General features: G+C 40.8%; 1 protein-coding gene across 7 annotated transcripts in view; it reads right to left on the bottom strand.

Annotated features, from left to right (window-relative positions):
- The window catches only part of LOC128738547 (uncharacterized), a 58555-nt gene that overhangs the window by 11078 nt on the left and 19730 nt on the right, over positions 1 to 27747 (bottom strand). For 4 of the 7 annotated variants that reach the window (XM_053833767.1, XM_053833765.1, XM_053833766.1 and 1 more), the window contains exons 2-11: positions 19029 to 19315; positions 9148 to 9357; positions 8958 to 9080; positions 8618 to 8896; positions 8355 to 8561; positions 8177 to 8284; positions 8008 to 8111; positions 7442 to 7842; positions 7033 to 7175; positions 6870 to 6963 (exon numbers count right to left, since the gene is read on the bottom strand). In XM_053833767.1, the coding sequence (XP_053689742.1) occupies positions 6870 to 6963; positions 7033 to 7175; positions 7442 to 7842; positions 8008 to 8111; positions 8177 to 8284; positions 8355 to 8561; positions 8618 to 8896; positions 8958 to 9080; positions 9148 to 9357; positions 19029 to 19298 (1939 nt within the window). In that variant the 5' untranslated portion in view covers positions 19299 to 19315. Of the gene's footprint in view, positions 1 to 6869; positions 6964 to 7032; positions 7176 to 7441; positions 7843 to 8007; positions 8112 to 8176; positions 8285 to 8354; positions 8562 to 8617; positions 8897 to 8957; positions 9081 to 9147; positions 9358 to 19028; positions 20168 to 27747 lie in introns of those variants that run through there. The other 3 variants (XM_053833761.1, XM_053833762.1, XM_053833763.1) reach the window with 3 other exon arrangements.

Genomic DNA, 27747 nt, shown 5'->3' on the forward strand with positions numbered 1-27747 from the left:
CACAATTTTCATATAATTATTGTGATATGTGAAAAGATGGAAGTAGAACAATATAAGGAAGGATTTGTTTCTCTTTCATTATCTTTGAAGAGACGTACAAGTTGCTGTAGACAAAAGGGCCGCTGACCGAGGAGAGCTAATCAAGGGGAGGGGTAGATATGTCTCAATGAGGAAAAAAGCTTTGTTTTTTGTATTATGAGAATTTGCAAACTGAAACGTAGTGTTGTGAAGCCCGCATTCATGTGGTCCAATTTTGTCTCACGATTTTCTTCTAACGAACACATATGCATGAGCATTTCTTTCGGATTTCTTTTCTGATATTCTCAAACACTGCGACAAATTTTTGTCATAGTGTATTTAGTTATCACCTCCCAGTTGGCCTCGAGGTATGACGCTGGTCTAATAAGCCAGTCGTCATATGTTCGAATCCCGACTGGGAGAGGCTGTTAGAGTCAATAGGATCGTAGCAACTAACCCTGCAATTGTCTTGCACTCTAACAGCTGGCTGCGAAGTCTGTCGTATAAAAAAAACAGAAGGTCAAGTTTCGATAACGGAATGTAGCACCTAGGCTTTGCAATGCTTTGCTATTTAGTTATCAGCTATGGTCGTTGCTTACGCTCGTCATTGCAACCCAGCAGTTGATACCTATCATCGCTCGCATTGGCCCGCACACTTGCCCGTGTGTGTAAGCGAGAGTGTGAAGAAGAAAAGTAAAATCCGTATCCATACATTCAAGTGTGCCGCTCGTGCTCACGACCTATGGACAGCTCGTGAGCTTTGGATTCGCGGGCGGGATGTGTAGAAAGTTGATATGAGGCTGTACATTCGCGAGTGTGTAGGTAGCAGAATGTATACACACAGTGCCAGCAGTTGTTTGGCGTAGGCTTGCGTCAGTGGAGTAAGCTTTGGATGCTATGCTTTTCATACTCGCTCGCCTGAGATTTTCAATCTTACCGAAAACAGATGTACAAGTGGCTGAAAGACAAAATTTTACTTATTTACTTATGTCAAGAAACATGTACGCTAAGTTTAATCAAGAACAGTCAAGGCCTTCCGGAGTTATGGCACAACTCGTTTACTTTTATATACTTAAATATGTTAAAACCACACATATTCAAAGTTGATTTATTTGAGATAGACAAAAATCCACTCTCCAATTTTTTGATATTATGCACAACAAATCACGATCTTTCAAACGCAATCAACCGATTTTAATTCTGCTTGTACCTTTCTGAGATACTAACATTTGAAAACGACCTATTTTTATCATAAAATTTAATATAAGTGTAGAAGTAAAGTAGATAGCCAATTTCTTTTTTCACCAAAAGTTGCGTCTTATTGAGCCTCAAAAGTCATCTGAAGAAGTGTTTTGCGAGAAATGCAAAATAAAGAAAGTTATGGAGAAAAATCGCAAAATTGCAGGGTCACCCTAACTTGACTCAGGAAAATCGCTCTAATATGGAAACGGTTCGAGATAGAAGACTTTCGTCTTCTGCAATATTACTCAAAATACTTCAAGCTATAAAATTGCTGAAGTGAATATCGCTCTATCTTGTTTCGTTTTGAAGATAATTTCTGGATCTTGGTTAATTTAAGGGTCACCCTAAAATAGCTCATGCCAAAAAAGCGGCATCCTAAATCAAGATTTTGTTGCTAAGATGTAAATAGTCTAAAATCAACGATTACTGAGTAAACAATTTTTCCCACCTAATTTGGCATTCTGGACCATAGTGCATTGCACAGTGGTTCAAACAGCGAAATACGTGATCGTATAGTGTTAAGGAACATTTCTTGGTATAACAAGCCCCTTCTTGTGAGAGAAATCTGGGTGATTAATTCTCTTAAAAGTGAGATACGAAATTTATTTTCTCGTACATTTGAGATACAGGTTTGGTACTTTCGGCAAGGTTGTAGTAAATATTAATGCAAACAACTTCGTCGAAAACACCATACTCGTATCTGTTCATGGAAATAATCTATGAAGCGTTATTCGTGGAAAAACCCTTTAAAACAGTTTTTAAACCCTGACTTATTCTGGTCAACTTTTACGTGTTAATAGTGTTCTAGAAAGTTGTTTATCTTGCTCAAATCAACGTTTTTGTAGAACATTATTGTACGTGATTTTCTGAAGTTTCGGAGATTTTGAGCTTTTTTGATGAAAAATACTACTTCTTTGAGCTTAAATATTTCCCAAGGTGGCAAATGGTGGCAGATGAAACAACTCGTACTTAAAAGTACAACAAAAAACCTTTAAAAGCAAGTATCAATGGTCTGTATCCGTTAGTATCCTTACATGACTGAGATGGATTTTTAAAACAACTATAACTTTTAAGGATACTAACGGATACATACCATTGATACTTGCTTTTAAAGGTTTTTTATTGTACTTTTAAGATGGAGTTGTTTGATCTGCCACCATTTGCCACCGTGGGAAATACTCAAGCTCAAAGTAGTACTATTTTTCATCAAAAATGCTTAAAATCTCCGAAACTGCAGAAAATCGCGTATAATAATGTTCTACAAAAACATTGATTTTAGCAAGATAAACAACTTTCTAGAACTCTATGAACGCAGAAAAGGTAACCAGAATAAGTCTGGGTTTAAAAACTGTTTTGAAGGGTTTGTCCACGAATAACGCTTCATAGACAATTTGCATGAAGAGATACAAGTATGGTATCTTTGATAAAGTTGTTTGTATTGATATTTACTACAACCTTGCCGAAAGCACCTAACCTGTATCTTGAATATACGAGAAAATAAATTTCGTATCTCACTTTTAAGGGAATTAATCACCCAAAGATTTCTCTCACAAGAAGGGGCTTGTTATACCAAGAAATGTTCCTAAAGGCACCATATGCGAAAAACTTCACGTTTTGGCGCTATATCAAACGATCACATATTTCGCTGTTTGGACTACTGTGCATTGGCGTAGCTATGAAATTTTCCTGGATGGGGCCTTGGAGGTGCCTTCCAAAAAAATCATTGTAATCCTATTACGCCGGCGGTCACCGATAACACAGGGTTTTGTAGGCAATTACCAGGCGGCCTTCATGGGGACCTACGCAACTACGGGCCAGATGTTTACCATCCGCCAAATCTTACAGAAATGTCGGGAGTACAACGTGCCCATGAATCACATCTTTATTCATTTCAAAGCAGCATAAGATACACTCGATCGAGGCCAGCTATGGCAGATAATGAACGGATACGGTTTTCCGGATAAACTGACGCGATTGATCGGAGCTACATTAGATCGAGTAATGTGTTTCTTGCGTATCTCGGAGACTTTCGAGTCCTTTTGAGACGCGGTGAAGGTTGAGACAAGGGGACGGCTTATCTTGCATATTATTCAACTTCGCTCTTGAGGGGGTTTTCCGACGAAAATGGAGTTTAGGAGGATTGAACTAAAAATAAATGAGTCGTAGACCAAATACATGAAAGGAGGAGGCTCAAAGGAAACAAACGCGTTCCTGTCTGTCCGGTAACTGTTGACGGAAGATCCAGCGGCATATTTAAGCGCAAAACCGGATCTATTTAGACCTTCGCAGAACGTTACGTACAAAGAATAGTGGTTCTTTATGAACTTGAAGCCCTGTCACAGCTCACGGAGAACATACGCGCCCTTACCGTGTTCGAGCGGAAGGTGCTAAGGATGATATTTGGCGGAGTACAAACTGAAAGCGGAGAGTGGTGGACAGGTGAATCACGAGCTACAGGCACTGTTGGGAGCAGGGCTTGAAAAGGGATCGCAAGTTGAATGTGACTGCCGTGAATGCGAACTTTCCGCATTCAAACTCCGCTTTTTGAACGATCATTTGACTGTTTTTCTTATCCAGTCAATGTGCCGCTTGCGCTGCTGCCGTCTTACAATTCATGCGGCATCTCAGCAAAAGCAAAAAGTCAAACTCCCGTTTTGCTTTGCGCTTTGAGAATATAAACTGCAAACTGACTGGAAGCATACGGTGACGTATTTTTTCGTTTCTCTTTTTGTCTCCAAATCGGCTGCTCACAGTAATAGTTTGTCACCCGGACGTCGGTCCGACGCAAGCAAAATATTCGTTTGTATTGGACGGAGTCCGACCGACTTCTTCCATGCACATGTAGTGGTTGTTTTTTTGTAGTATTGAATCATACGATTGTGCGGTTGCTTTTCGTTAGCGTGGTGATTGCCAGTCATTTGACTGTTTTGCAGTCATTCGCTGCTCCAAACGGTAAAGGTAACTTGATCGAAACGAAAATGTCAAAAAGCGTTCATTCTGTTGCGTGCATTCGGCGTTTGACTGAGCAAACTGCCAGTTGTTTTATGCATAGCGTTCGTATTCCACCTCTAAACGGACGGTGTGAACTTGAATGCGCGTTGGTGTGACTGCGGTAGAAAAAAAGGATCGGTCGAAGCCCTGGTTGGGAGAGATTCCTATCGCGCATTTGGCGAAAGTCAGTACGCTACGGTGGGCCGGACACATCGTAAGGATGCCGGACCACCGTGCGACGAAAATAGTTCTCTCCAAGAACTGCACTAGCACCATGAACAGGGGGGCTCAACGTGCAAGATGCCTTGACCAGGTCGAAAGTGATTCGCAAATTCCGAGACGGCTGGCAAATTGGCGACGAGAGGCCTAATTTGAATGAAGACGAATGCTTTCAATGGGGAAAATTTCTGGAGGAGGCCTGGTCCCCCAGGCCTTACTTTTCGCTCCCCCATCTTTTATCCTCCGCCACTTAGCATAACTTGCTGACGTATGCAATGGACGTCATCCTGTAAAGTCGCCAAGCGAAAATCTTCCACGAGTCGTTCTGCACCGATCGGCTGCTGGAGAAGTCCAATGTCGCACCGGTCTAGTGCCGCACCGAATCAATATCGCACAGCGCTGACTCGGCACCACTTTGCTTCGCCTGTATGCTGGTTGAAAAAATATCCGACCGAGATCATCGGCTACAGCTCAAAAAGCAGGAACCGGATCAGAAGACCTCGACGTGAGATCTGAGGACAAGAAACAACAATCCTGGACAAAAGTCATCCAACATTAGCCGCCTGCATCCACTGTGAGCATAGAAGTATTACCTCCTCGGAGGGTTTTTTATCATTCAGGTCGTTCTTGTTTCTACGCCGCGATTTTAGTCAATGTACTGAAAATTATTCTCAGAGTCGAACTCCGGTACGGATTTTTCCAGAAGCGTGAAACGAACGCACGTGTCGATCACACCGGGCTCTTGCCGTTCCGTTTATTTTGTCTGACGGCCTTCGTTATATCCTAACCTGTTGCTAGCACGTTTTCGTTTCCTATAGTGCTATGTGGTTCGGCTTTTCTTTCTAGCTAGAACGAAATCAGGCTGGTATCTTACGCCACTATCAGTATAATACTGCTTTTAACGAAAACTGCTGCCACTGGTTAAGACTCGACGATGGGCTTCTGGCACAGTGCACTGTCACGAGACGAAAAACGTTTTTTCTGGTGATCTCCTCTTTTATGTTCCTCTATCGCGTCGAAAAACGGAAGACTGTATGATAGCTTCACTTATAGGCGTCCGATTGCGTAATTTCAAGCGAGCGGCAACTGTCACTTGACGTTAAAGGAAGGTGTGCTTACACGTCTAACACTACTTAAGTTAATTTGAGAGTAATTAACCTACGGATCATAACAAGTAATCCACAAATCGTTACAACGTGGCGGTCAAACCATCCAACTTGTAACCTTTTAACACTTCCGCAACAATGAATATGAAGTAAAGAGTGCTTGAAGAACCGGAATTTGCCATTTATTCGTAAACACAAAGATAACGTTATATCCTGAGCTGATTTAGCTAGATGTCACTACTCTAAATTTGCTGCTAGAGTGGCATGTAGCTAATAATGTCAAGCGGTCGGTCACTCGGCACAGCCGTTTTTGTGTTAGGTGACTTGAAACGAGATCTGCCAACCGTGCGAGATGATTTTGACAACTGGCAGTGCTCCCATTTCATATGTAAAATTGAACCGGAGGTGTGCCGCTTGATATCTTTGGAGTGCCGCGGCACAATGTGCTGAGTGTCCGACCCCTTGAATAATGTTGATTTGTTGCCAACAAAGATGAACCCTCCAAATTTCCTGGAGTTTCGACCCATTGAAAAATTTGGGCCAATTCTCAAACAAAGACTTCGATGAACCGGGGAGACAGCCAACAGTGCCAGTTGCCAAAGATATGCGTTCAAAGTGGGGGAAACATGCTGATTTAGTCTGGTCATTGACTGTGCAGGGCAGAATGAGTTCTATTCAGAAAAAATCCGAGATTTTATCAGAACTAGAGAAATACAATGATGTAATACCACAATACTGGTAATACTGTGAAACTTATTGCTGAATAAATATACTGTAATCTTGTCATTTATAATTATTTTTAGCACACTTCAGTCCCGAACTATGGGATTCTTCTAGTCAGGGCATGGTATTTTAACTTTTTGCTAGATTTTCCATAGTTTAAATTTAAATACCAAAACATTACTTGATTCAGAATACAAATTCAACCGAAAAATTGCTGAGAAGTAATAAAAAAACACTTGGATGCACGCCTTGAACTTGCCAAAATTCTCTAAAGCTTCCCGCAAAACGTGACGGAACGCTATAAATATCCATATTTTGCCTTTGATTCCTAGAATTCGCCTCTCTTTAGGATTTATTTACTTTCAAACTATAAGATACCGTGCTGTGAATTTGGCTTGATAATTTTGTATAGCTTCCGTTCCATTGATTTTAATACTTTTACCAGTTCAAAAATTTGTACAGACGAAATTTCTTAAAATTTCACAAATTGTGCGTTTGGGCGTGTTAGGAAATGCGAAGAAATAATGACGAATTGCTGCGGTTGCAAAAATCTTACTGCCGAGCACTTACCCCTAGCAAAGTGCGTTTCTCCATTGGTTCGGAACGATTGCTGTGCGTACTGTCTTCGAGGAGCCGGTGCTGGTGGAGCATCGATGAACACAAACTGCAGGAGGGAAAAATTGAAATGAATTAAATGTCCGTTTTACTTTTCTAAATTACGGTTTATGGCTACCTCAACTGTCAGTGTACCGGTAATATTTTCCGTTTCGTATGGTCTGGGCTGTAGTTCCAAAATTTGCGTCGAAGCAGGACCGTTCGCGAGTTCATCGATCCCGACCAAACCCAACCCCAGGAATCGCTGGAACCCTCCGGCGGCTGTAAATTTTTTGAAAATGTAAATGTTAGTTTGTACCTAGTAGTGACAAACTGAGTAGTTAAAAAATAAATACAATAGTCTTTTAAGTTTTACCAAAAATTACATGTTGATTACGCTAGTATAAGAACAGTTAGAAAAAAATTTAACAAAATGGTGAAAACTTTTAGTGTGCAAACCACATGCAATTACTGGAATACTAATGGGCGAATTTCTAACTTTTCGCAGCTGACAAACTGCTCGGGGATTAGAACAAGCCAAAACTCACACTCACACGTGTTAGGTTTTTTAATTTTGTCTAAAAAGCTGGACCCAGCTGCAACCGAAGGCCGCTCAGCCGGTTCTATCTCCGATTGGACGCAATCAGTCTCGCCGTCGTCGCCGTCGGTGACCCCCCGACCAGCAGCTGGGTCACGATCGGCTCCAGCGGCTTGCTCGTTACCGCAGCTACTGTTAGTGGGAGGATCATTCGAATTATTGTCATGCAATGTAATAATCTCAGCACTCTCGACATTCGCAACCACTTTAACTAGCGCCGGACACGATGCCGGCGCAGTGGCCTCAACTACAACAGATTGAACTAACAGTGGATCAACTGCATTGCCATTACCTACTGCTACAGAGTCATACACTTCGAATAGGAGTTCGGTAGAATGGTTTGACAAGTCACTACAAAAAAATAGGTAAAAAGAGAGAGAAAGAGAGAAAAGAAAACATTGGTAGGAGGAAACTAATGGTCATGGTGAATAGGGGGCCTTTCTACTTACAATGTAGCATAACATGAAAATTAAATAAAATAACTAGGAAAATTGCAGTGCTTTGGGTCATACTCACAACAGGAAGGTATCATCCCAAACGGGGTTCGTCCCCATTTTGCCGGCGGTTTGATGCTTCTGAGCCGGTTCATCCATCTCTACGACGCAGTATGGTTGTGAGCACTGAAAATGTGATATTTTTTTTAATTTTTTAGGAATTTGAAGAAGAAACTGTGTGGTTCACTTACTTGCAGGAGTCCCTCGGCTTTCAGGATTTTAACTAATAGTTTTTTCGGTGAAGTCGATAAGCTGGTACTGAATGAGTCGTCTTGATATGAACGGTAATTGTCCATGTACTGGGCGCGAAAGAGTAAGAAATCAATTTAGATAGGAGCGTTACAGTTGGATTTTCAGGGCCACACTTACACCATAACCTGAGTAATCGAGTGGCAGCATTTCCTCCGGTTCTTCGCCCATCAAACGCGGACAGGTCGAGTAGATGGAGAAATCGATCGGATATACGACGTCCCGAATGGAGGACGCTAGCAGTTCAATAATGAGGTCGCTTTGTTTCTTTTCATCTTGGGCATTCGCAGTCTTTAGTGGACCGATACTGTTAAGGTGGATTTTAATCTGTAAACAATGGTGGATTAAGCTCATGCAAAACATCGGTAAAATTTTCGTCTTACGTCAGGAAATCCTTCCACCTTCATTTCACCCTTGAGTCCGAAAAAGTTAATTATCACACTCATACGGGTCTTCAATCGGGACACGGTCGCCTTGTAGTGCGAGACGTCCGTCTTCTGATTGGTCGATTTGAACGCCTTAATCTGCAGAACTGGGGTGGTTTCAACATCAAACAGCAGCTCCACTTCGTTCTGCTGCTCGGTTGGCTCGCACAGGATGCTGGACATGTTCGGGGGTAGACTCTCCGGCAGCACCCGGACCACTTCGACGATCATCTCGTGCTGCAAAAGAAAACATCAATTATAATATTTGCAGTTTAGTTGTAAAATGAGTTTCTCAAACCTGTTCTACGTGGGATAGCAGTGCGGTATTGATAGTACCAACCCAGTCCTGCAGCAGCTTGTTCACGACGACCAGATCAGAGTAAAGCCACCGAAAGACGTGAATCGCCCATTGGACCATTTGCTACCGAAAGAAAGAATTCCATTGTGAGATCCAGTGTCATTTGTCAGCCACCGCGCGCGCCTCTTACCATATCCGATCCGTTGATGTGTGACGGAGGGATGATTGTTCGTTTTTTCTGCGACAACTCGGGACCGGGACTCCTGCGGGAGATACGCTTCCGTACGATAGCAGAGCCGCCAACGCCGCCAGCTTTCTGGCCGATGCCACCACCGAATCCACCGCCAACGCGGGCGCCGCCGCCCAGAGGCCCATTTTTCGCTTGCGCGAGAAGAGCGTCCTGTGGTAAAGTTAATTGTTTAGTAAAGTTGATAAAGAGAGTATCTGCTACAGTGTGAACTATGAAATGAAACATTCTAGGCGAAAATATTTATTTTTAATTACAATTTTACGCTAGTCTCTCGTTTAATAAATGAAGATATGTAAATAAGTAATTATATTCCCAGCATTTTTTAGAAAAAAATATGATTAGGCGACATTTAATGCGTGCGCGTTTTTCTGAAAGAGAATTGTGATTTTTAAAATGAATGACTGAGTTTCAGTAGGAGAAGGGAGCACTCGTGTGTTCGTAGAGTATTGAAACCTAGGCTTATTCAGCCCTGAACATCAGGGGCGGCTCACAATGGCGTTGGATGTCGTTTCGTCCCTAAATGCCCAATACTCTATGTTAGGAGCAGCCTACGAAATTCTCTGCCGTATCTTATTCCACATACCGCGCCCATTTGACGTTCTTTGAATAAAAAATAGTAGATTACTTACAGTCTTGAGAAAATAGTTATAACATATTAAAATTGTTTGTCGGCAAAGTACTTTTATTGGCGAAAGAAAAGGCAAATAGGCTGAATTTAGAAACCTGCTGAAAATACCCTCCCGTACCCTAATTAGGCTTTGAAAGGAATGCACCTCAACGAACAAAAGTTCAACAACTCAACAAATTTTGAGCATTCAACTTGTATTTCATTGTAGACTTTAAGGCAGCGGATGATTCAGTTTAACAAAATGAGTGAAGGCGTTTTAAACATGATGACAGATTGTCGGATCTATTGTTCAACATAGCATTGGAAGGTGTAATACGAAGGACAAGCACATAGACAACCGGCACGATCTCTTCATATTGAAGAGTGTAAACTGCAACTGATCGTTTCACTTTTTGTCTCCAAATCGACAGTAAAAGTTTGTCACGCGGCGTCGGTCCGACGCAAGCAAAATGTTCGGTTGTGTTGGACAGCGTCCGACCACGCACATGATAGTGATTGTTTTTTTTGAGTATTGAATCATACGATAGCGCGGTCGCTTTTCGTTCGTGTGGTGACTGCCAGTCAATGTACTGTTTTGCAGTCATTCGCTGCTCCAAAGGGTGTGGGAAACATGATCGAAACGAAAATGTGAAAAAAGATAAGAATGCATTCGTTTTGCTGTACAATCTGAGGTATGACTGAACGAGTTGCTAATTGTGTTATGTGTGTTATAGCGTTCGTATTCCACCACTAAACGGACGGTTTGCATCTGAATTCGCGGTGGTGTGGCTGCGGTAGAAAAAAGGAACCGTTAAAGCCTTGGTTATGGGTGTCCTTGAGCGTAGGATCCCTAATCCATTTTTTGCCGGTAAATTAGAGGATGGCGTAGACGCATAAACCATGAGTTGGGCTAGATATAATGATTGATGCTAGAGTAGATGTTGTTAGGCGAATAAAACATGACATGCCAATAGGTCTTTCACGTATCGAGAATGTCGAATGAACAACCAGCGAAGACAATATTCAACAGGGAACCCACAAGAGACCTATTACTACGAGACACATTCCACAACTGTTGGATATTCACTTTTGTTAAGGCTCCATCAGCGGGTGCTCAGGGCGAATTCTGAATTCGAAATAGGATCGATACTTCAGACTGCGTCGTAAAAGTAAAAATCCAGTAAACAATTCTTAAGAAGTGTACAGGTAAAAGTATTCATGCGGGGATTATTGTTTATTAAGGCGACCAAAGAATGTATGTACGTGATATAAATCGGTACACTAGAAGGGTCGTTGGATGAACAATCGAGTTTCTACCTCCCATTTCTAGGATTTTTTATAAGTTTATTATGTATTAGGGTAGATGATCTAGCAGTTGTGGTAGAAACCAGTAGTGGTGGAAACTCGAATTATTCCAGAATTTAGTACAAGTTTGATACTTACCACAACTACTGGAGCATCTACCCTATGCAATTCAAACACATTAATGATTCAAAAAATTGAGATCTTTAAATGCCCTAAAATTCAAAGAATAGAGTGATAGCAAGAAATTCTCTGTACATTTTGGAAAATTAATTTGGTGTATGTTTTGTGTTAATTTTATAACCAGCGCAGCAAAGTCTTGGGTCACTTTTACTTATTTGGACCGTCCCATGTGGGGTGTTTTAATGGCCTATTTTTAGCACAAAATTTGATATAATTATATAAGTAAAATAGATAGCCAGTTTCTTTTCTCACCAAAAGTTGCGTCTTATTGAGCTTCAAAAGTTACCTGAAGAAGTATTTTGAGAGGAATGCAAAATAAAAAAGTCACCGAGAAAAATCACAAAATAACAGAGTCACCCTAACTTTATTCAGAAAAAACGCCATAATATGGAAACGATTTAAGATGTTTAAGGGATTTTATCATCTGCAATATTACTGATAATAATTTTAGCTACAAAATTGCTGAAGCGACGCTCCTTCTATTGCGTTTCGTTTTGAAGATAATTTTTGTATCTTGGTTAACTTAAGAGTCACCCTAAAATAGCTCATGCCAAAAAAAACGGCATCCCAAATTAAGATTTTGTTGCTAACCCATAAATAGTCTAAAATCATCAACTACTGAGTAAACAATTTATTCCTCCTAATTTGGCTTTCTGCACCACGTGGCCATGGAATTTCCGAAAATCGGTAAAAAAAATGTCTTCCGATTTTTTCTTTCTTTTCGTAGGCTTCGCATGGAAAATAATAACTTATAGGAAAATCTGCTGCAGGTTGAGACTAGCTGCAGGGTAAGAAAATTTGGTTATTTTTAATCTTTGTGTGCCGAGTGGGACATATAATAAATGGTTAAAAAATTTGTTGGAAAGCTTTTCGAGCCCCTTTTTTAAAATATTTGTTAAGGCCTTATTACCTTGGTTTCTTCCATTTTTTCGACCCTTTGTAACATGTTGTGGATTTAACGCCGAAATTTAGATAATAAATTTTATTTTCATCAGATTTTTAATATTTGCTCAGCTCGACTAAAAGATTTGCTCATATGTGAAAAGTTTCGCGAACGTAATATTTCGGGTAACGCCGGAATATAGGCAACGCTCGTACTGTATAAGTCACGTGCGATGCCTATATTCCGGCGTTACCCGAAATATTACGTTCGCGAAACTTTTCACATATGAGCAAACCTTTTAGTCGAGCTGAGCAAATATTAAAAATCTGATGAAAATAAAATTTATTATCTAAATTTCGGCGTTAAATCCACAACATGTTACACCTTCCCATGAAAGACTTGGTCCACATGGCCAACATAATTGATAAACGGAAACTCAGATCATTCCAACTCCGAATTTAAATGGAACGGTCCGGTGCGACCATAGCTAAATTAAAAGAACCATACGAGCCATACCCACCCATGGGAACCAAAATATTTTTGTATGATCATAAACTAAAATGATTCGGTACAATCATCGTTAGTGAAGTATATGGTTCGGTACAATCATTAATAAGTAAAATGATTGGGTACGATCAGTGTTCAATAAAGTATATGGTTCGGTACGACCATAGATGGAAGAAACGGTTCGGTACGACCATTGGCGAATAAAATGGTTCTGTATGGCAGTTAATTAAAGTGGTACGATCGTTGGTAAATAAAATGGTTCTGTATGACACAGAATTGAATGTTTCAGCTCGACTATAGACAAATGAATTGTTTCGGTACGTTTCTTGTTGTAGTAAATGTAGTAAAGTAAATGGTCTGATGATGGACGAATAAAACGCAAACAGTAAGCGTAATCAACAAGGTTTAATATTTCACCGATCGAAATCAATTTGAACATCTGCACAACCCTTTCTGTTGGGTACTTTTACCATTGCGTCCATTATTTTGAACTATTGTGGAATGCCCCGTTTATTTCTTTTTCTTCGCGCTTCAAGCTTGCCTATCACTTATTGAGTAAATGATAGGCTGCAAGCTTGAGCAATCAGGTGCCAACCAGGAATGACTTTATTTATATATCTACTAGCTGACCCGACAAACTTCGTATTGCCACAAATTAACCTGTGTTGTACATAAATCATGAATCTCGGATGATCTTTGTCACAATCTCGAGTTTTGCAAGCCCCCCCAGTGGGCGGCGCTTCCGACGGCGGGTCACCGGCAACACTCGCGACCGTCTCGTCCTGAATGATCTAGTGTTACTATAGATAGTTTTTGTGGTCTTGTATTGATTAATGTTTTATGGAAGAGTCTCGAATTTCTCGAGTTCGATTAGTTTTTGAGTTTCTCAAAAATTTCTGTTTTATTTGTATGAGAGTCCATATCCCCCTACCACAGGGGTGAGAGGTCTCTAACTATCGTAAAATAAATTCAAGACTCCAAAATCTCCCACATGCCCACATTTGGTTCCATTTGCTTGATTAGTTCTCAAGTTATAAGGAAATTTGAATTTCATTTGTATGGGAGCTCCCCTCTTAAAAGGGGAAGGGGTCGTAATTCACCATAGAAAAAATTTCTGCCATCTAAAACTCCCACATGCCAAATTTGGTTCTATTTGATTGATTAGTTCTCGAGATAAAAGGAAATTTGCATTTCATTTGTATGGAAGCCCACCCTCTTAAAGGGGAGATGGGCCATAACTCGCTTTCTAAAGAAGAGAGGGGTCTCAATTCACCATAGAAAAAAATCTTGCGTACAAAACCACTTACATGTCAAATTTGGTTCCATTTGCTTGATTAGTTCTCGAGTTATGAGGAAATTTGTTTTTCATTTGTATAGGCCCCCCCCTCTTAAAGTGGGGAAATCCATAGAAAATATACCATAGAAAATATTCTTGCCTACAAAAACACCCACATGATAAATTTGGTTCCATTTGCTTGATTAGTTCTCGAATTATGAGGAAATTTGTATTTCATTTGTGTAGAAGCACCCCCTCTTAAAGTTGGGCGGGGTCCTAATTCACCATAGAAAATAGTTTTGCTTCCAGAAACCTCCACATGCCAAATTTGGTTCTATTTGCTTGATTAGTTCTCGAGTTATGAGGAAATTTGAATTTCATTTGTATAGGAGCCCCCCCTCCTAAAGTGGGTAGGGGTCCCAATTCATCATAAAAAAAATTTTTGTCTCCAAAAACACCCACGTGCCAAATTTGGTTCCATTTGCTTGATTAGTTCTCGAGTTATGAGGAAATTTTTATTTCGTTTGTATAGGAGCCCCCCCCCCCCTCTTAAAGTTGGGAGGGGTCCTAATTCACCATAGAAAATATTCTTGCCCTCGAAAACTTTCACATGCCAAATTTGGTTTCATTTGCTTGATTAGTTCTCGAGTTATGAGGAAATTTGTATTTCATTTGTATAGGAGCCCCTCCTCCTAAAGTGAGGAGGAGTCCCAGTTCATCATAGAAAAAATTTTTGTCTCCAAAAACACCTACGTGTCAAATTTGGTTCCATTTGCTTGATTAATTCTCGAGTTATGAGGAAATTTGTATTTCGTTTGTATAGGAGCCCCCCCTCTTAAAGTGGGGAGGGGTCTTAATTCACCATAGAAAATATTCATGCCCTAGAAAACTTTCACGTGCCAAATTTGGTTCCATTTGCTTGATTAATTCTCGAGTTATGAGGAAATTTGCATTTCATTTGTATGGGAGCCCCCCTTCCTAAAGTGGGGAGGGGTCCCAATTCACCATAGAAAAAAATTTTGTCTCCAAAAACACCCACGTGCCAAATTTTGTTCCATTTGCTTGATTAGTTCTCGAGTTATGAGGAAATTTGTATTTCGTTTGTATAGGAGCCCCCCCTCTTAAAGTAGGGAGGGGTCCTTATTTACCATAGAAAATATTCTTGCCCTCGAAAACTTTCACATGCCAAATTTTGTTCCATTTGCTTGATTAGTTCTTCAGTTATGAGGAAATTTGAATTTCATGTGTATAGGATCCCCCCTCCTAAAACGGGGAGGGGTCCCAATTCATCATAGAAAAAATTTTTGTCTCCAAAAACACCCACATGCCAAATTTGGTTCCATTTGCTTAATTACTTCTCGAGTTATGAGGAAAATTGTGTTTCTTTGGTACAGGAGCCCCCCCTCTTAAAGTGGGGAGGGGTCCTAATTTACTATAGAAAATATTCTTGCCCTCGAAAACCTTCACATGCCAAATTTGGTTCCATTTGCTTGATTAGTTCTCGAGTTATGAGGAAATTTGTATGGAAGCCCCCCCCTTTTAGAGAAGAGAGGAGTTATAATTCCCCTTATAAAGAGGGGAGGGGTCTCAATTTACCATAGAATAAATTCTTGTCACCGAAAACACCCACATGCCAAATTTTGTTCTATTTGCTTGATTAGTTGTCGAGTTATGCAGAAATTTGTGTTTCATTTGTATGGGAGCCCCCCCTCTTAGTGGGGGGAGGGGTTTCTAATCATCACTAAAACCTTTCCTGGCCCCAAAAAACCTCTACATGCATACTTCCATGCCGATTGGTTCAGTAGTTTTCGATTCTATAAGGAACATACGGACAGACAGACAGACAGACAGACAGACAGACAGAAATCCTTCTTTATAGGTATAGATTTAGCCTGATCGGCGATACAAACCAGATGTCTCCATGGCTCTAATAGGCCCTTTTTGAGATACTGCAGTCTGCGTCTTATTAATGCTCTGCAATTGCAGAGCAGGTGTTCCGAGGTTTATTCGCTCTCAGCATTACAGCAGTGATAGACATCATCTTGTACAAAACCAAGATTTTGAAGATGCTCGGACAATGTCCTGTCATAAGATCGTTAAACATATTGAGATCTCTATTAATAAGATACTAAAACTTTTGAGTAACTTCAATACTTGGTGTTATAAATTTTTTCAGAGTCAGAGATTCCGCAGAGTGGATCTGGACCAATGAATAGAGAGTTAGATTCACATCTGGTTAGTTCGTCCGCAAAATCATTCTCCCCTATACCGCAATGACCAGGAACCCAGTACAAATTTATCGAGTTTACCTAGTTTAATTGCTGTTGGAAATAAATTCAGTCCCAAACATTTTTTGAAGAACACCTTGAAGCTTTAAGGACTTAAAGGGCGCTTGGCTGTCAGAGAAAATGCAGATATTTGCTTGCTTGTATTTCCTTCTAAGACAGACGTTCTTTCGCCGTGTATGGGATGTCGATGTCGGTTCTAGGTTCCATCCAATCACTGTTCATTTCCGTAACTGGATCAACAGGTAGAACAATCAGAATACTCCAGAGGCCGGTTCTATCCCCTTTGAGTAATTTTTACATTCGTTAAAGTGCTAGAGCACTTTTCTTAGCCTCTAACCGAACATGTTTATTTAGACAAAGGTAGCAAGCGGAGGATAGCCTCTAGTGCCTTACAAGGTGTACTTTTCATTGCTTCAGTTATAGCCATGCAAGCTAATCGTTGAAATTTGTTCAATTTTTTAATAGCTGTGACTTCTTTAGTTGCACACATATGCACATAAAGGCGCGGTGACTAACCCCAAATAATTGTTGAATAAAGTATATGGTTCGGTATGACCATAAATGGATGAAATGGTTCGATACGACCATTGACAAATAAAATGATTCGATATGATCATTGTTGAATGAAGTGTATGGTTTGGTACGACCATAGTTAAATACAAAGATATGGATTGATAAGATCATAGATGAATGAAATGGCTTGATAGGCAGATTATACCAGTTGAATGTATGACAAGGTCGGCTTTTATCCCCAAATAAATATAATAAGTGGCAATTGTTGGCAAATTGTTTTTAAGGGTATAAGTTAGACATCTTTCCTATGCTTTTATATTAAGTAGTCTTTTTAAAGCATAGTTTATCTAGTAAGAAGAGGAGAGATGTGGAGGTGGAATACCTCTAATACAGAATATCGCTTATCTCAGCATCAGAACATGTCTCGCCATCTCACTATGGGCCAGAAATTGAAATTTCGGGACAAACATATTTTAGGTTAAACGGCGTGTCTCAGCTCAATGTAGTCTTCGGCAACTTTTTGAATGAAAAAATGATGCATCTTTTGAAGGGGTCGTCCAATATTTACGTGTTACTTTAACAACAATTTAAGTAATGACTTTTTGAGTAAATTTGTTTTCACCTTTTAGGTTTCAGAATATTAAAGATAAACCAATTTCAAGTATTTTTTCTGAAGATATCAAACTTCTACCTTTTACCCATTTTCAGCAATAGACCTTTGTTTATAAACGACCCCTCAAATCACATTTCTTCTTGTAACATGTTTATTTCAACAGACAGCTCAATGTGATGTTCTAGACAACATTTTGCACATAAAAGAGGAATATTTTTGCTAGAGACTGTTTTGCTTTTTCTGCATTAAGATAAAACTGATTTTAGGCTAAAAACCGTTTGATGAAAAATGTGCATTTTTTCAAGGGTGGTGTCTTCGGTGAAGTAAAATAATAAAATATAGCGCATCTTCCTGCACTATTAGGGTGACCACGAATTCACCTATTAGGGTGATACAAACTTTTGTTTTCTTAAAAAAAAAGTTTTTTTCTCCAAAAGTTGCAAAAAATACTAAAATAAGCAACTTTGCTGAATAAAGTAACTATCTATCTCTTACCGGTTATGAAATATAATGATGTGTTAAAAAGAGCATTTAAAAATCAATTACACTCAATAACTTTGCACACGATTATTTTATTGCTTTCAAATGTTCTACAAAGTTATTTAGTATGTTGAAATACATATTTTCTGTGAAGACTGTTTGACGCTAAGACGCATATTTACTAAGTTATAAAATGTATGAAAAAAAATCCGCGCTATTCCCAGGTATTCCCAGCCATGGTATTTCCAGGTATTTTCTGAAATACACATTTGGACAGATAGCTTTAATAATTCCCTACAAATTGGTATGCAAACTAATTGCAGATACTTGCAGATGGCTAAGATACTCGGATTTTTCATCAGACGGTTTTTAACCTAAAATCAGTTTTATCTTATTAATTAATGCATATAAAGCAAAAGTCTTCAGCAAAAATATTCCTCTTTTATGTGCAAAATATTTTCTAGAACATCACATTGAGCTGTCTGCTGAAATAAACATGTTACAAGAAGAAATGTGTTTGAGGTCTATTGCTGAAAATGGGTAAAAGGTAGAAGTTTCATATCTTCACAAAAATTACTTGAAATTGGTTTATCTTTAATATTTCAAAACCAAAAAGGTAAAAAAAGTTTACTCAAAAAGTTATTACTTAAATTGTTGTTTAAGTAACGCTTAAATATTGGACGACCCCTTCAAAATATGCATCAATTTTTTATTCAAAAAGTTGCCGAAGACCACATTGAGCTGAGACATGCTGTTTAACCGCAAATATGTTTGTCCCGAAATTTTGATTTCTGGCCCATAGTGCATCTGGACAGAGTTACGTAGTGCTACCGTCGCGAGAAACGGCAAGAACAGGTCGGTGCATCATCGTATCGGCAATCATCGGTATCGTCTAGATTCCAACTGCTGATCACAGTCAGTCGTCTGCAGTTGGTTTACAAGTAAGATTTGGGCGATTCTTTGGGGTTGTAAAATAGACTTCGCCCAGCTATGTACAAGTATGAAAAACTAACTTTTTACTAAAGGACATGAATTCTCCAAAATGGAAAAAAGTATCAAAAATTATTACAAATGAAATAACATTATACAAAAGAACTTTATGAATGGAGCTTAGAAAAAAAGAAACCTGGCATACGATGAGAAAATATGGAAAAACCTTTCCGACTTACTTTTTTCGATGCCAGCACCTCCTTCGGTTCGGACAGGCGGGAAATGTCCTTGCCGCCCAGAACGGACGCAGTTCCCAGACCACTCGACAGCAGGGCAGTGGCCGTTGTGCTTCCGGTCACTGCTCCCGTGCTCGTTGCAGCCGCAGCAGCGGTTCCCTCCACCGCCGTGGATCCCTTCTTCACATACTTATCGTACAGTAACTTCGAGAGGAAAACTAGTGCTATTACAACTACGACTAACGCGAATAGTAACATGACGAGTGTGTCCATCGTTAAATCACCGGCTCCTTCAAAAACACAGATATAATCGTCAATTTGGTCAGCCAAATCTTCAGCCATCGTGATTGCCGTTTTTATGAGTAGTGGTAGTGGTGAAAGGTATTCGATATAATTGGTTCAAGTTTAGATGATTAATACGAGATGGTTCTATAAATGTTTGGTTTTTGCGGTTTGATAGGATTTTCTTAGTTTTATAGCTCTTTGTTTGAAGAAACTAACTCCTGCCTTTCTTGATTATTACTTGGGTCAGACCTTAAGCTCGATTAATGATGATGGTAATGCTGATGCACTTGCTTACTATTACTGGCCTAAAAACCTAGCGTAGGTAACCTAACGAGATTTTATAGCATTCGAGATTATTCATTAGCCGCAACATCGAAAATAGAATCCGCGTTTACTCGATGGGAAGTAAACAAACATTTTCGCTGCGTTTTTATTTCCCTGTGGCGTTTTTCTCACTGACGCTGACTGACGGCGGCTCAGATTTACTCAAGCAGCGTTTCCCTCTGTGCTTCTTATACTGGGTGGACAGGAGCGCTAATTGGTACTGAAATGGTTTGATTTCTTCAAGTCGATGATATGTACGGGAATTAACAATTACTAAACATGTGTTGTATGCGGACAGATAAATATAGAGATCGATATATAGCGCGTTACTTGGTGGGAGAAGCGAAAAAAAGTTAAGCAAAAGCCAAAAGCTGGTGTACACTGGCTGGTGGGATTACGCATTAAAACGGGCAATTATTTTTAGCCGCACTATTTGTGTCAAGGGAAAATGTGTGTGTGTGTGCTATACAGAACAGGTGCTAAATATATACAGCAGGATCGACGCCCGCGTCAGCGGAATCATTGCATGTTCCATAGAATAGTAACGGTACTTACAGTATAGTTGTTGCATACAATGATAACTGCTGATCGAATTTTATGCCAGCTGAGCTCACCTTATCATAAATGCTCAAAACATATCATACCAATCGATTTTTATTTACTTTGATCTATGAAAGACATTTTTGTGTGGATTTCTCATATGCTATACTGATAACGTATGTTGTTAAGATAGGTTGAAATTTCATTTGAAATTCACTGAAGCTGATGTATAACTTTTTTTAACATAGGACGGGAAAGTAACGGTGTAAAATCAAAAATTAATGTGAAAAAGTGAATAGAAAAATAGAGGGACTTGTACCTAGAGCATGGGCTTAGGACTAGGGATAATATGGATACTTAATATGTTAATGCTCATGGAACGAATTGTGTACCATTATTTGTAAAGTCACCAGTCAATAATTTCAATTCTTTAAATATCCGAATTGGTAGTCTTGAAAAGTACTGTTATAATTGATTTCAAACCGAGTCTAATTTCATAAGTTCAAAACTGCAATAGTTTTCAGAAACGTCCTAGAGAGACCCGGGAAGTCAGTTATCGTTTTCCATGCGCACCAAACCGTGCCCGTCGCATGCGGTGATCTAGCATGCTATGCGTGATGTATGAATTCGTGCAGTTTTCACATACTAATTCGACACCCAAAACATACGTTTAAAATTAAATTGCAACGAAACTAAATGAGATAGGTGTTTCACATACAGAACAAATTTGGAACGGCACTAGAGCTTTAAACCGGTAGATGAAAGCAACCAACATTATCATGCCATTTTAGGATAAATTTGACGAAAACCCCTTGAGAAACACTCTTAAAGCTATTTGCTTCTGAAACGTTACTAAATTTCATGATGTAGTTAGCTTAAGGATAAATTTCAGTATAAAATTTTCTCAGCTTTCGAATGAAAATAACATAATTGAGCTGGCTAGCATACTTTTTGTGCTAAAGCTAATTTATGGCAAACCGATAACTGCGATGATTGAGATTTATAAGTAGAAGGAGTTTTTGCGTCAAATGTGATCTATCATTCCCTGAAATATTTATAACGAGTTACCTAAAACCCTGTATATTTCTTAATCAGCAAGGAAAGAAGAAACGAGGACGTCACGTACCAACCGCTTCCAACTAATTATTATTGATTGCACTTTATTTCGTTGAGATTATTTAGCTAGTATTAATGGTTAAATAATACCCGGACCTTCGGGGATGAACTTGCGGCATTTAAGCCGAAAGCTCGGCTGCAATAGGCCAAGTTTGTAACGCCATATTTCGCTCAAATGAAATACTCTTCATCGGTTCAATCGGTTCAGTGGTTCAAAAGTTAGCAATTTAATAAAAAGATCTAAAGGCAAAACTGGTTTTTTGGAAGCACCTTAACTCTGAACGGGCACGCTAAACGTCAATTAAAAAAGTAAGTACATCTAAACAAATTCGAAGCATTTTTGGCATATAGTTATTTTATGGAATTGCTACAGAAATAATCTGCCACTACTCGCGTATCAGTTCCATTCATATAGGAAAATCCACAGAAAATAGGGCTGTTGTGCGAGTATCGACAGCAAAAAAGTTTTCAAATTTGTATGGATTTTTATAACGCTGCTCCGAGAATACTGAAAAATTTTAATTGATTGTTTGCTGAGAGTTCGCAATTTTTACGTAGGACTACGTCTTACGGGAAAGTATGGGTATAAACTTAAATTCTAAAATTGCTTCCATCATGAAAAACAATTCTTTCCCGATTTTTTTCTGGTTGGAAATTTTCTTGATTTTCATGGGTGGGGTTGCTCTTATAAGCCTCAAGCGGGGTTGAAGGTTAGAGTTGTGTTTTGCTTGTCGATTACAGAGCGGGAATGGCCTCGTCGGCCTCAGCTCGGTTTTGGGTTGATCAAAATGGTATGAACATCTTGGTAACTAACAGTGGATGTCAAATTGGCACTGCAGATTTTTGGTTTGGATTTAGTTGGCAGTTGCAAGCAGCGAATATTTTGTACGCGAGCGAGTGTGAGAAGCATAGCTTCCAATGCTTACTCCACTGACGCAGGCGTACGACAAACAATCGCTGTTACTGTGTGCATACTTTCTGCTACCATCACGCTCGCGAGCACACAGTCTTGTAGCGTCGCGTCGTTCTGCACAGCCCACCCAAACTTTCAACCGACAGCGAAACGTGAGTAGGATGCATGGCTGCAGATTTTGCTTTACTTCTTCTTTTCTTCTTCCTTGCTTCACACCACGGGTAAGAGTGCGGGCTCTCGTGAGCGTTCGGTATCAACCCCCTTCCCGCTTTTCCCCTTCACGCCTAGTTACAATCTGTTTGATCCTATCGACTCTTTGCTTCATTACTTTCTTCTACCGTTCCCTCCGTCAATTGTAAAACTTAATTAAATGCCTGACCTCATTCAAGGTCAAGACAAACGAGGTTGGTCTAAACTATTCGGTTTTCCATTTAAGAAAAAAGTAACAGACTATCCACATCATTTCGCAATGACCTTTTAACCCAATGCCCTTCTGGCATACAAAAAAAATCCACATCATTTCCTTTACTTTACCTTTCGGCCTACTAATTTCCTATTCAGCCATCATCAGAAATGTTTATTACAAAAAGAAAAACAGTAATTTAATTTAGTTTTCATGGTGGACTCTCGGAAAAGTTAATCGATTGAGGATTGGCTCAATTAACTTTTCTGAATTATTAACTTTTCTGAGTAGTCTTAAAAATTATTAAAATATGAGAAAGACACAAGCGAAAACAGATTCGCGGATGTGGGATACACATTTTAATGTATGTGTAAGTTGCAATGCAAGATCTTTATAAAATGATACTAGTTCCTTTCAGTAAGTTTAAAATATTCTACTGTACTAGGTAGTTTGCTTTGTTCTTTCATAGTCTACATCGTTTTGAAAATGTCGCGCAAATTTTTTGTCCCTTCTTTTGCGTCTAAATTTAGTTTGAGTTAGCGATTTTTCAGCATGTTATCAAAAAACCTAAGGTAACTATGTGCTGGTATCGAACTATAGTTGCAACTGTCCGGAACAAGGCTTTAATTTAATCCCTTTTATGATGCAACTCTGTATGAAAGGTTGACCTAAATTTTATGTTTAGCAAAGCACGCATGCGACATGTTGGCAGAGGTCTGATCAACACAGGCGCAACAGTCTCTGCTGCAAAGTCAAGGAAGGTATGAGCCGAACTCCCTTCTGGGAGTGCCCCGCCGGCACCTAAATAAAGCACTCCTGCGAAGACTAGACGGCCGCAGTGAAAACCTCGCAAGAGGCGTACGCAGCAACCACCAGTCGATAGCAAACCTCAGAGGCTCAATCCGTCGTTAAGTGCGGGTCGGACATCTGTGGCCTGTTGCCTGCAGCAACCGAAGTCTGCAGCAACCGAAGTCTGCAGCAACCGAAGCCTGCCGGTGTGGGCGACTCGGCTGCTCAACTCTGCGAAAACGCTGCTGGTATCCGTAGATCAAGGCTCGATCCATCATTGGATCAAGCTGAGAACGGTAATCCTGCCATAAAATGAGCAGCTTTCGCTGCATTCAGCTGAACCTCCACCATGCCAAGGGCGCATCTAGTGTCCTATGCCGGAAGTTCACCAATGAGCAGCTGAGTGCTGCTCTGATCCAGGAGCCATGGATTAACGAAACCACGATCCTCGGTCTATCCGGCGCTAAGGGTAAGTTGATCTATTGCAATACACAGTCCAAGCCGAGAACTGCTATTCTGTTAAATAAGAAAATAACATTCTCTCCAATTACATAATTCATCCAACGCGATGTCGTTGCTATTACGGTGGTAGTCCCGACGACTAGAGGGAAGCAGGAGATAGTCGTTGCGTCCGCCTACTTTCCAGGGAACAAGGACGAAATACCCCCGCCCGTGGTTGCTGAACTTGTACGGTACTGCAGGGCAGTCAACAAGCTGCACGTGATAGCCGCGACGCAAATGCGCACCACACGATATGGGGCAGCTCGGACACAAATAACGGGGGTGACCTACTTGAATATCTTACTTCTAACGACTTCAATGTAATCAATGTAGGGAATGACCCCACCTTTATAAACGCTATCAGACAAGAGGTCCTAGACCTTACTCTATGTAGCGCCTCTATAGCTGAGAAAGTCAAAAATTGGCATGTCTCTGATGAACCAAGTTTATCAGACCACAGACATATCATTTTCGACATCGAGGCTAATCCCCTAAAGAGGGAACAATTCTGAAATCCGAGGAAAACCAATTGGAGTTCCTTTAGGGATCATCTGATTGCCTCACGTAATTCCTGTCACAGTACTATACGAACTCCAGTTGAGCTGGATATCGCCGCTAGTGACCTGCAATGTAGGATCACAGACGCATATAACACAAACTGTCCCATAAACACGAGAACAGTTTGCCGTGAAGTGCCCTGGTGGAATGAGATGCTTAGCAATCTCCGTCGGAAGGCAAGGCGTCTGTTCAACAGGGCCAAAATCACGTCTAACTGGGAAGACTACAGAGCATCCCTCACCAAATACAACGCTGAGCTACGCAAAACCAAAAGGAAATCACGAGTTAAATTTTGCAAAAGCATTTAAACTCTGCCAGAGGCTTCGCGTCTGCAGAAAGCGATGTCCAAGGATCACTGCAATGGTCTACGGCAATTAAAAAAAGAGGACGGGAGTCTCACTGTTACCACCAGGGAAACTCTGGAAGTTCTAATGAACACGCACTTCCCTGGTTCGACAGTGATCACATGGACAAGACATAGGCGGGCAACAGTGGAATGGGTCATTACACAATGTGCCAAATGATTCGGTTCAACTTGCACGCCGATTGTTTACGGAGGCTTCGATCAATTGGGCACTCACCCAGGTAACCAATAAGCATTAGTATAAGCAGTAAATCAATCGTTTATTAGCATCCCTGGCGTGGTATACTGCAGGTTGCTGTTTATCAGCCTTTTGACTGCATAACTGTTGTAAATCGGCATCCGCAATGCTATTTAAATTCTTCTTGTCGGTAACAAGCTGTAAATAAGCATTGTCAGCACTATAACAGGGCTAGCAGTAAAGTAGCCGCTTATTTTGCCAAAATAGCATTTAAGTAGCATTTAGGGCAACTTAAATGCTTATTGGCTTGCATTTAAATTGCATTTTTTTTAATTGGCCTAACGTCTTATGAGAAGGCCTGCGCAGTATAATTTCTCCATCTGTTTCGGTACATGGCAACTGATCACCAATTCCGCGGACACCCAGTGCTCGCCAGATCTCGCTCCACCTGGTCTTGCCACCTCGCTCGCTGTGCCCCTCTTCGTCTTGTTCCTACCGGATTTGATGCGAAAACCATTTTTGCAGGATAGTTGTCCGGCATTCTAGCAACATGTCCTGCCCAACGTATCCATCCAGCCTTAACCACTTTCTGAATATTGACCAAACTCGTGACTTTAGTCATGACCTTGAAATGCGGTCAGGCATATATTAATATTTTTTTAAAACGATGATTCTACAATTGATGAAGGGACGGTAAGAGAAAGTAATGAAGGATTTTTTTCCGGGAATGAAGGGGAAGGGTGGAAAGGAAGGGGGGGGGAAATAGGTAGCTATGCTTAACAAGTTGTCGTTGTGACTCCTATCTTTTGTCCAATTCTGGAAGGTGCATGGGTCGAACCAAGCTGTAATCAGAGATTATAACCGGATTTGAACCCACAACACCTGCCAGGGCGTGTCGCTCACTGGTACCCGTGTACCTTTGAACCACAGAGGCGCTGGACAAAAATGTCTAAAAATAGACCAACCCATGTCGCTATGGTTAATAAGGGGGGTTGTGCAGACTTCTTTTGTCCAGCGCCTCTGTGGTTCAAAGGTACACGGGTACCAGCGAGCGACACGCCCTGGCAGGTGTTGTGGGTTCAAATCCGGTTATAATCTCTGATTACAGCTTGGTTCGACCCATGCACCTTCCAGCATTGGACAAAAGATAGGAGTCACAACGACAACTTGTTAAGCATAGCTACCTATTACCCCCCCCCCTTCCTTTCCACCCTTCCCCTTCATTCCCGGAAAAAAATCCTTCATTACTTTCCCTTACCGTCCCTTCATCAATTGTAGAATCATCGTTTCAAAAAAATACTTTCTGAATACTTGGTTCGCCGTAGATACGCGCGAGCTCGTGGTTCATTCTTCGCCTCCATACACCGTTCTCTTGCACTCCGCCAAAGATGGTTCTTAGCACCCGCCGTTCGAAAACTCCGAGTGCTCGTAGGTCCTCTTCTAGCAGTGTCCACGTTTCGTGCCCGTAGAGGACAACCGGTCTAATTAGCGTTTTGTACAGTGTGCACTTTGTACGGGGGCTCAGATTGTTCGACCGCAAGTGTTTGTGGAGTCCGTAGTAGGCCCGACTTCCGCTGATAATACGTCTTTTAATCTCACGGCTGGTATTGTTGTCCTCTGTTGCCAGTGAGCCAAGGTATACGAACTCGTCGACTACCTCGAACTCATCCCCGTCGATTACCACGGTACTGCCCAACCCAAGCGAACTCTGTCGCGCTCGGTCCCGCCCGCCAGCATATACTTCGTTTTAGACGTATTTATCTTCAATCCAATCTTCCCTGCTTCGCGTTTCAGTCTGGTGTATTGATCTTCCACCGCCTCAAATGTTCTGCCGACAGCATCCACGTCGTCAGCAAAGCAGATAAATTGACTTAATTTATTGAAAATCGTGCCCCGCATTTCGATCGCCGCTCGCCTTATAACACCTTCAAGCGCAATGTTGAATAGCAGGCAGGAAAGACCATCTCCTTGTCGAAGTCCCCTGCGAGATTCGAATGGTCCGACAATCCACCCGAGATTCTCACACAGCACTGGATCCCATCCATCGTAGCCATGATAAGTCTAGTAAGCTTACCCGGATAGCCGTTTTCGTCCAAAATTTTCCATAGCTCTTGTCGGTTTACGCTATCATATGCGGCTTTGAAATCGATGAACAGGTGGTGCGTGGGGACACGGAATTCGCGGCACTTCTGGAGGATCTGCCGCAGGGTGAAGATTTGGTCTGTTGTAGACCGACCCTCCATGAAGCCGGCCTGGTAACTTCCCACAAATCTGTTGGCTATTGGCGATAGTCGATGAAAGAGGACTTGGGACAGCACTTTGTAGGCGGCATTCAGGATAGTGATTGCTCGGTAGTTCTCACAATAGCATTAGAAATGCTTATTGGTTACCTGGGCAGCTCTTTTGAGCCAATGAAATCTCCAGGTCCGGATGGTATTCTACCCATTTTCTTACAAAAAACGGACGGTGTTATTATGCCCGAGCTCATCAACCTCTTTCGAGCCAGTTTCACTTTGGGATATAACTGCACTGCTTAGTGCCGTTAATTGAGAAATCGCTCAAATATCAAGAGACAGCACTTTGTGCTTTTCTTGATATTGAAGGTGCTTTTGATAACACATCCTTCGCGTCAATTAATACGGCTCTCTGTCAAAAGATAATCGACCACACTACAATGAGCTGGATTCAAGCAATGCTCTCGAGCAAAGAAATTACAGTATCATTGGGAGATACGTCGGTCACGATTTCAGT

The sequence above is a fragment of the Sabethes cyaneus genome, chromosome 2, assembly GCF_943734655.1.
Source record: "Sabethes cyaneus chromosome 2, idSabCyanKW18_F2, whole genome shotgun sequence".
Classification (NCBI taxonomy): Eukaryota; Metazoa; Arthropoda; class Insecta; order Diptera; family Culicidae; genus Sabethes; species Sabethes cyaneus.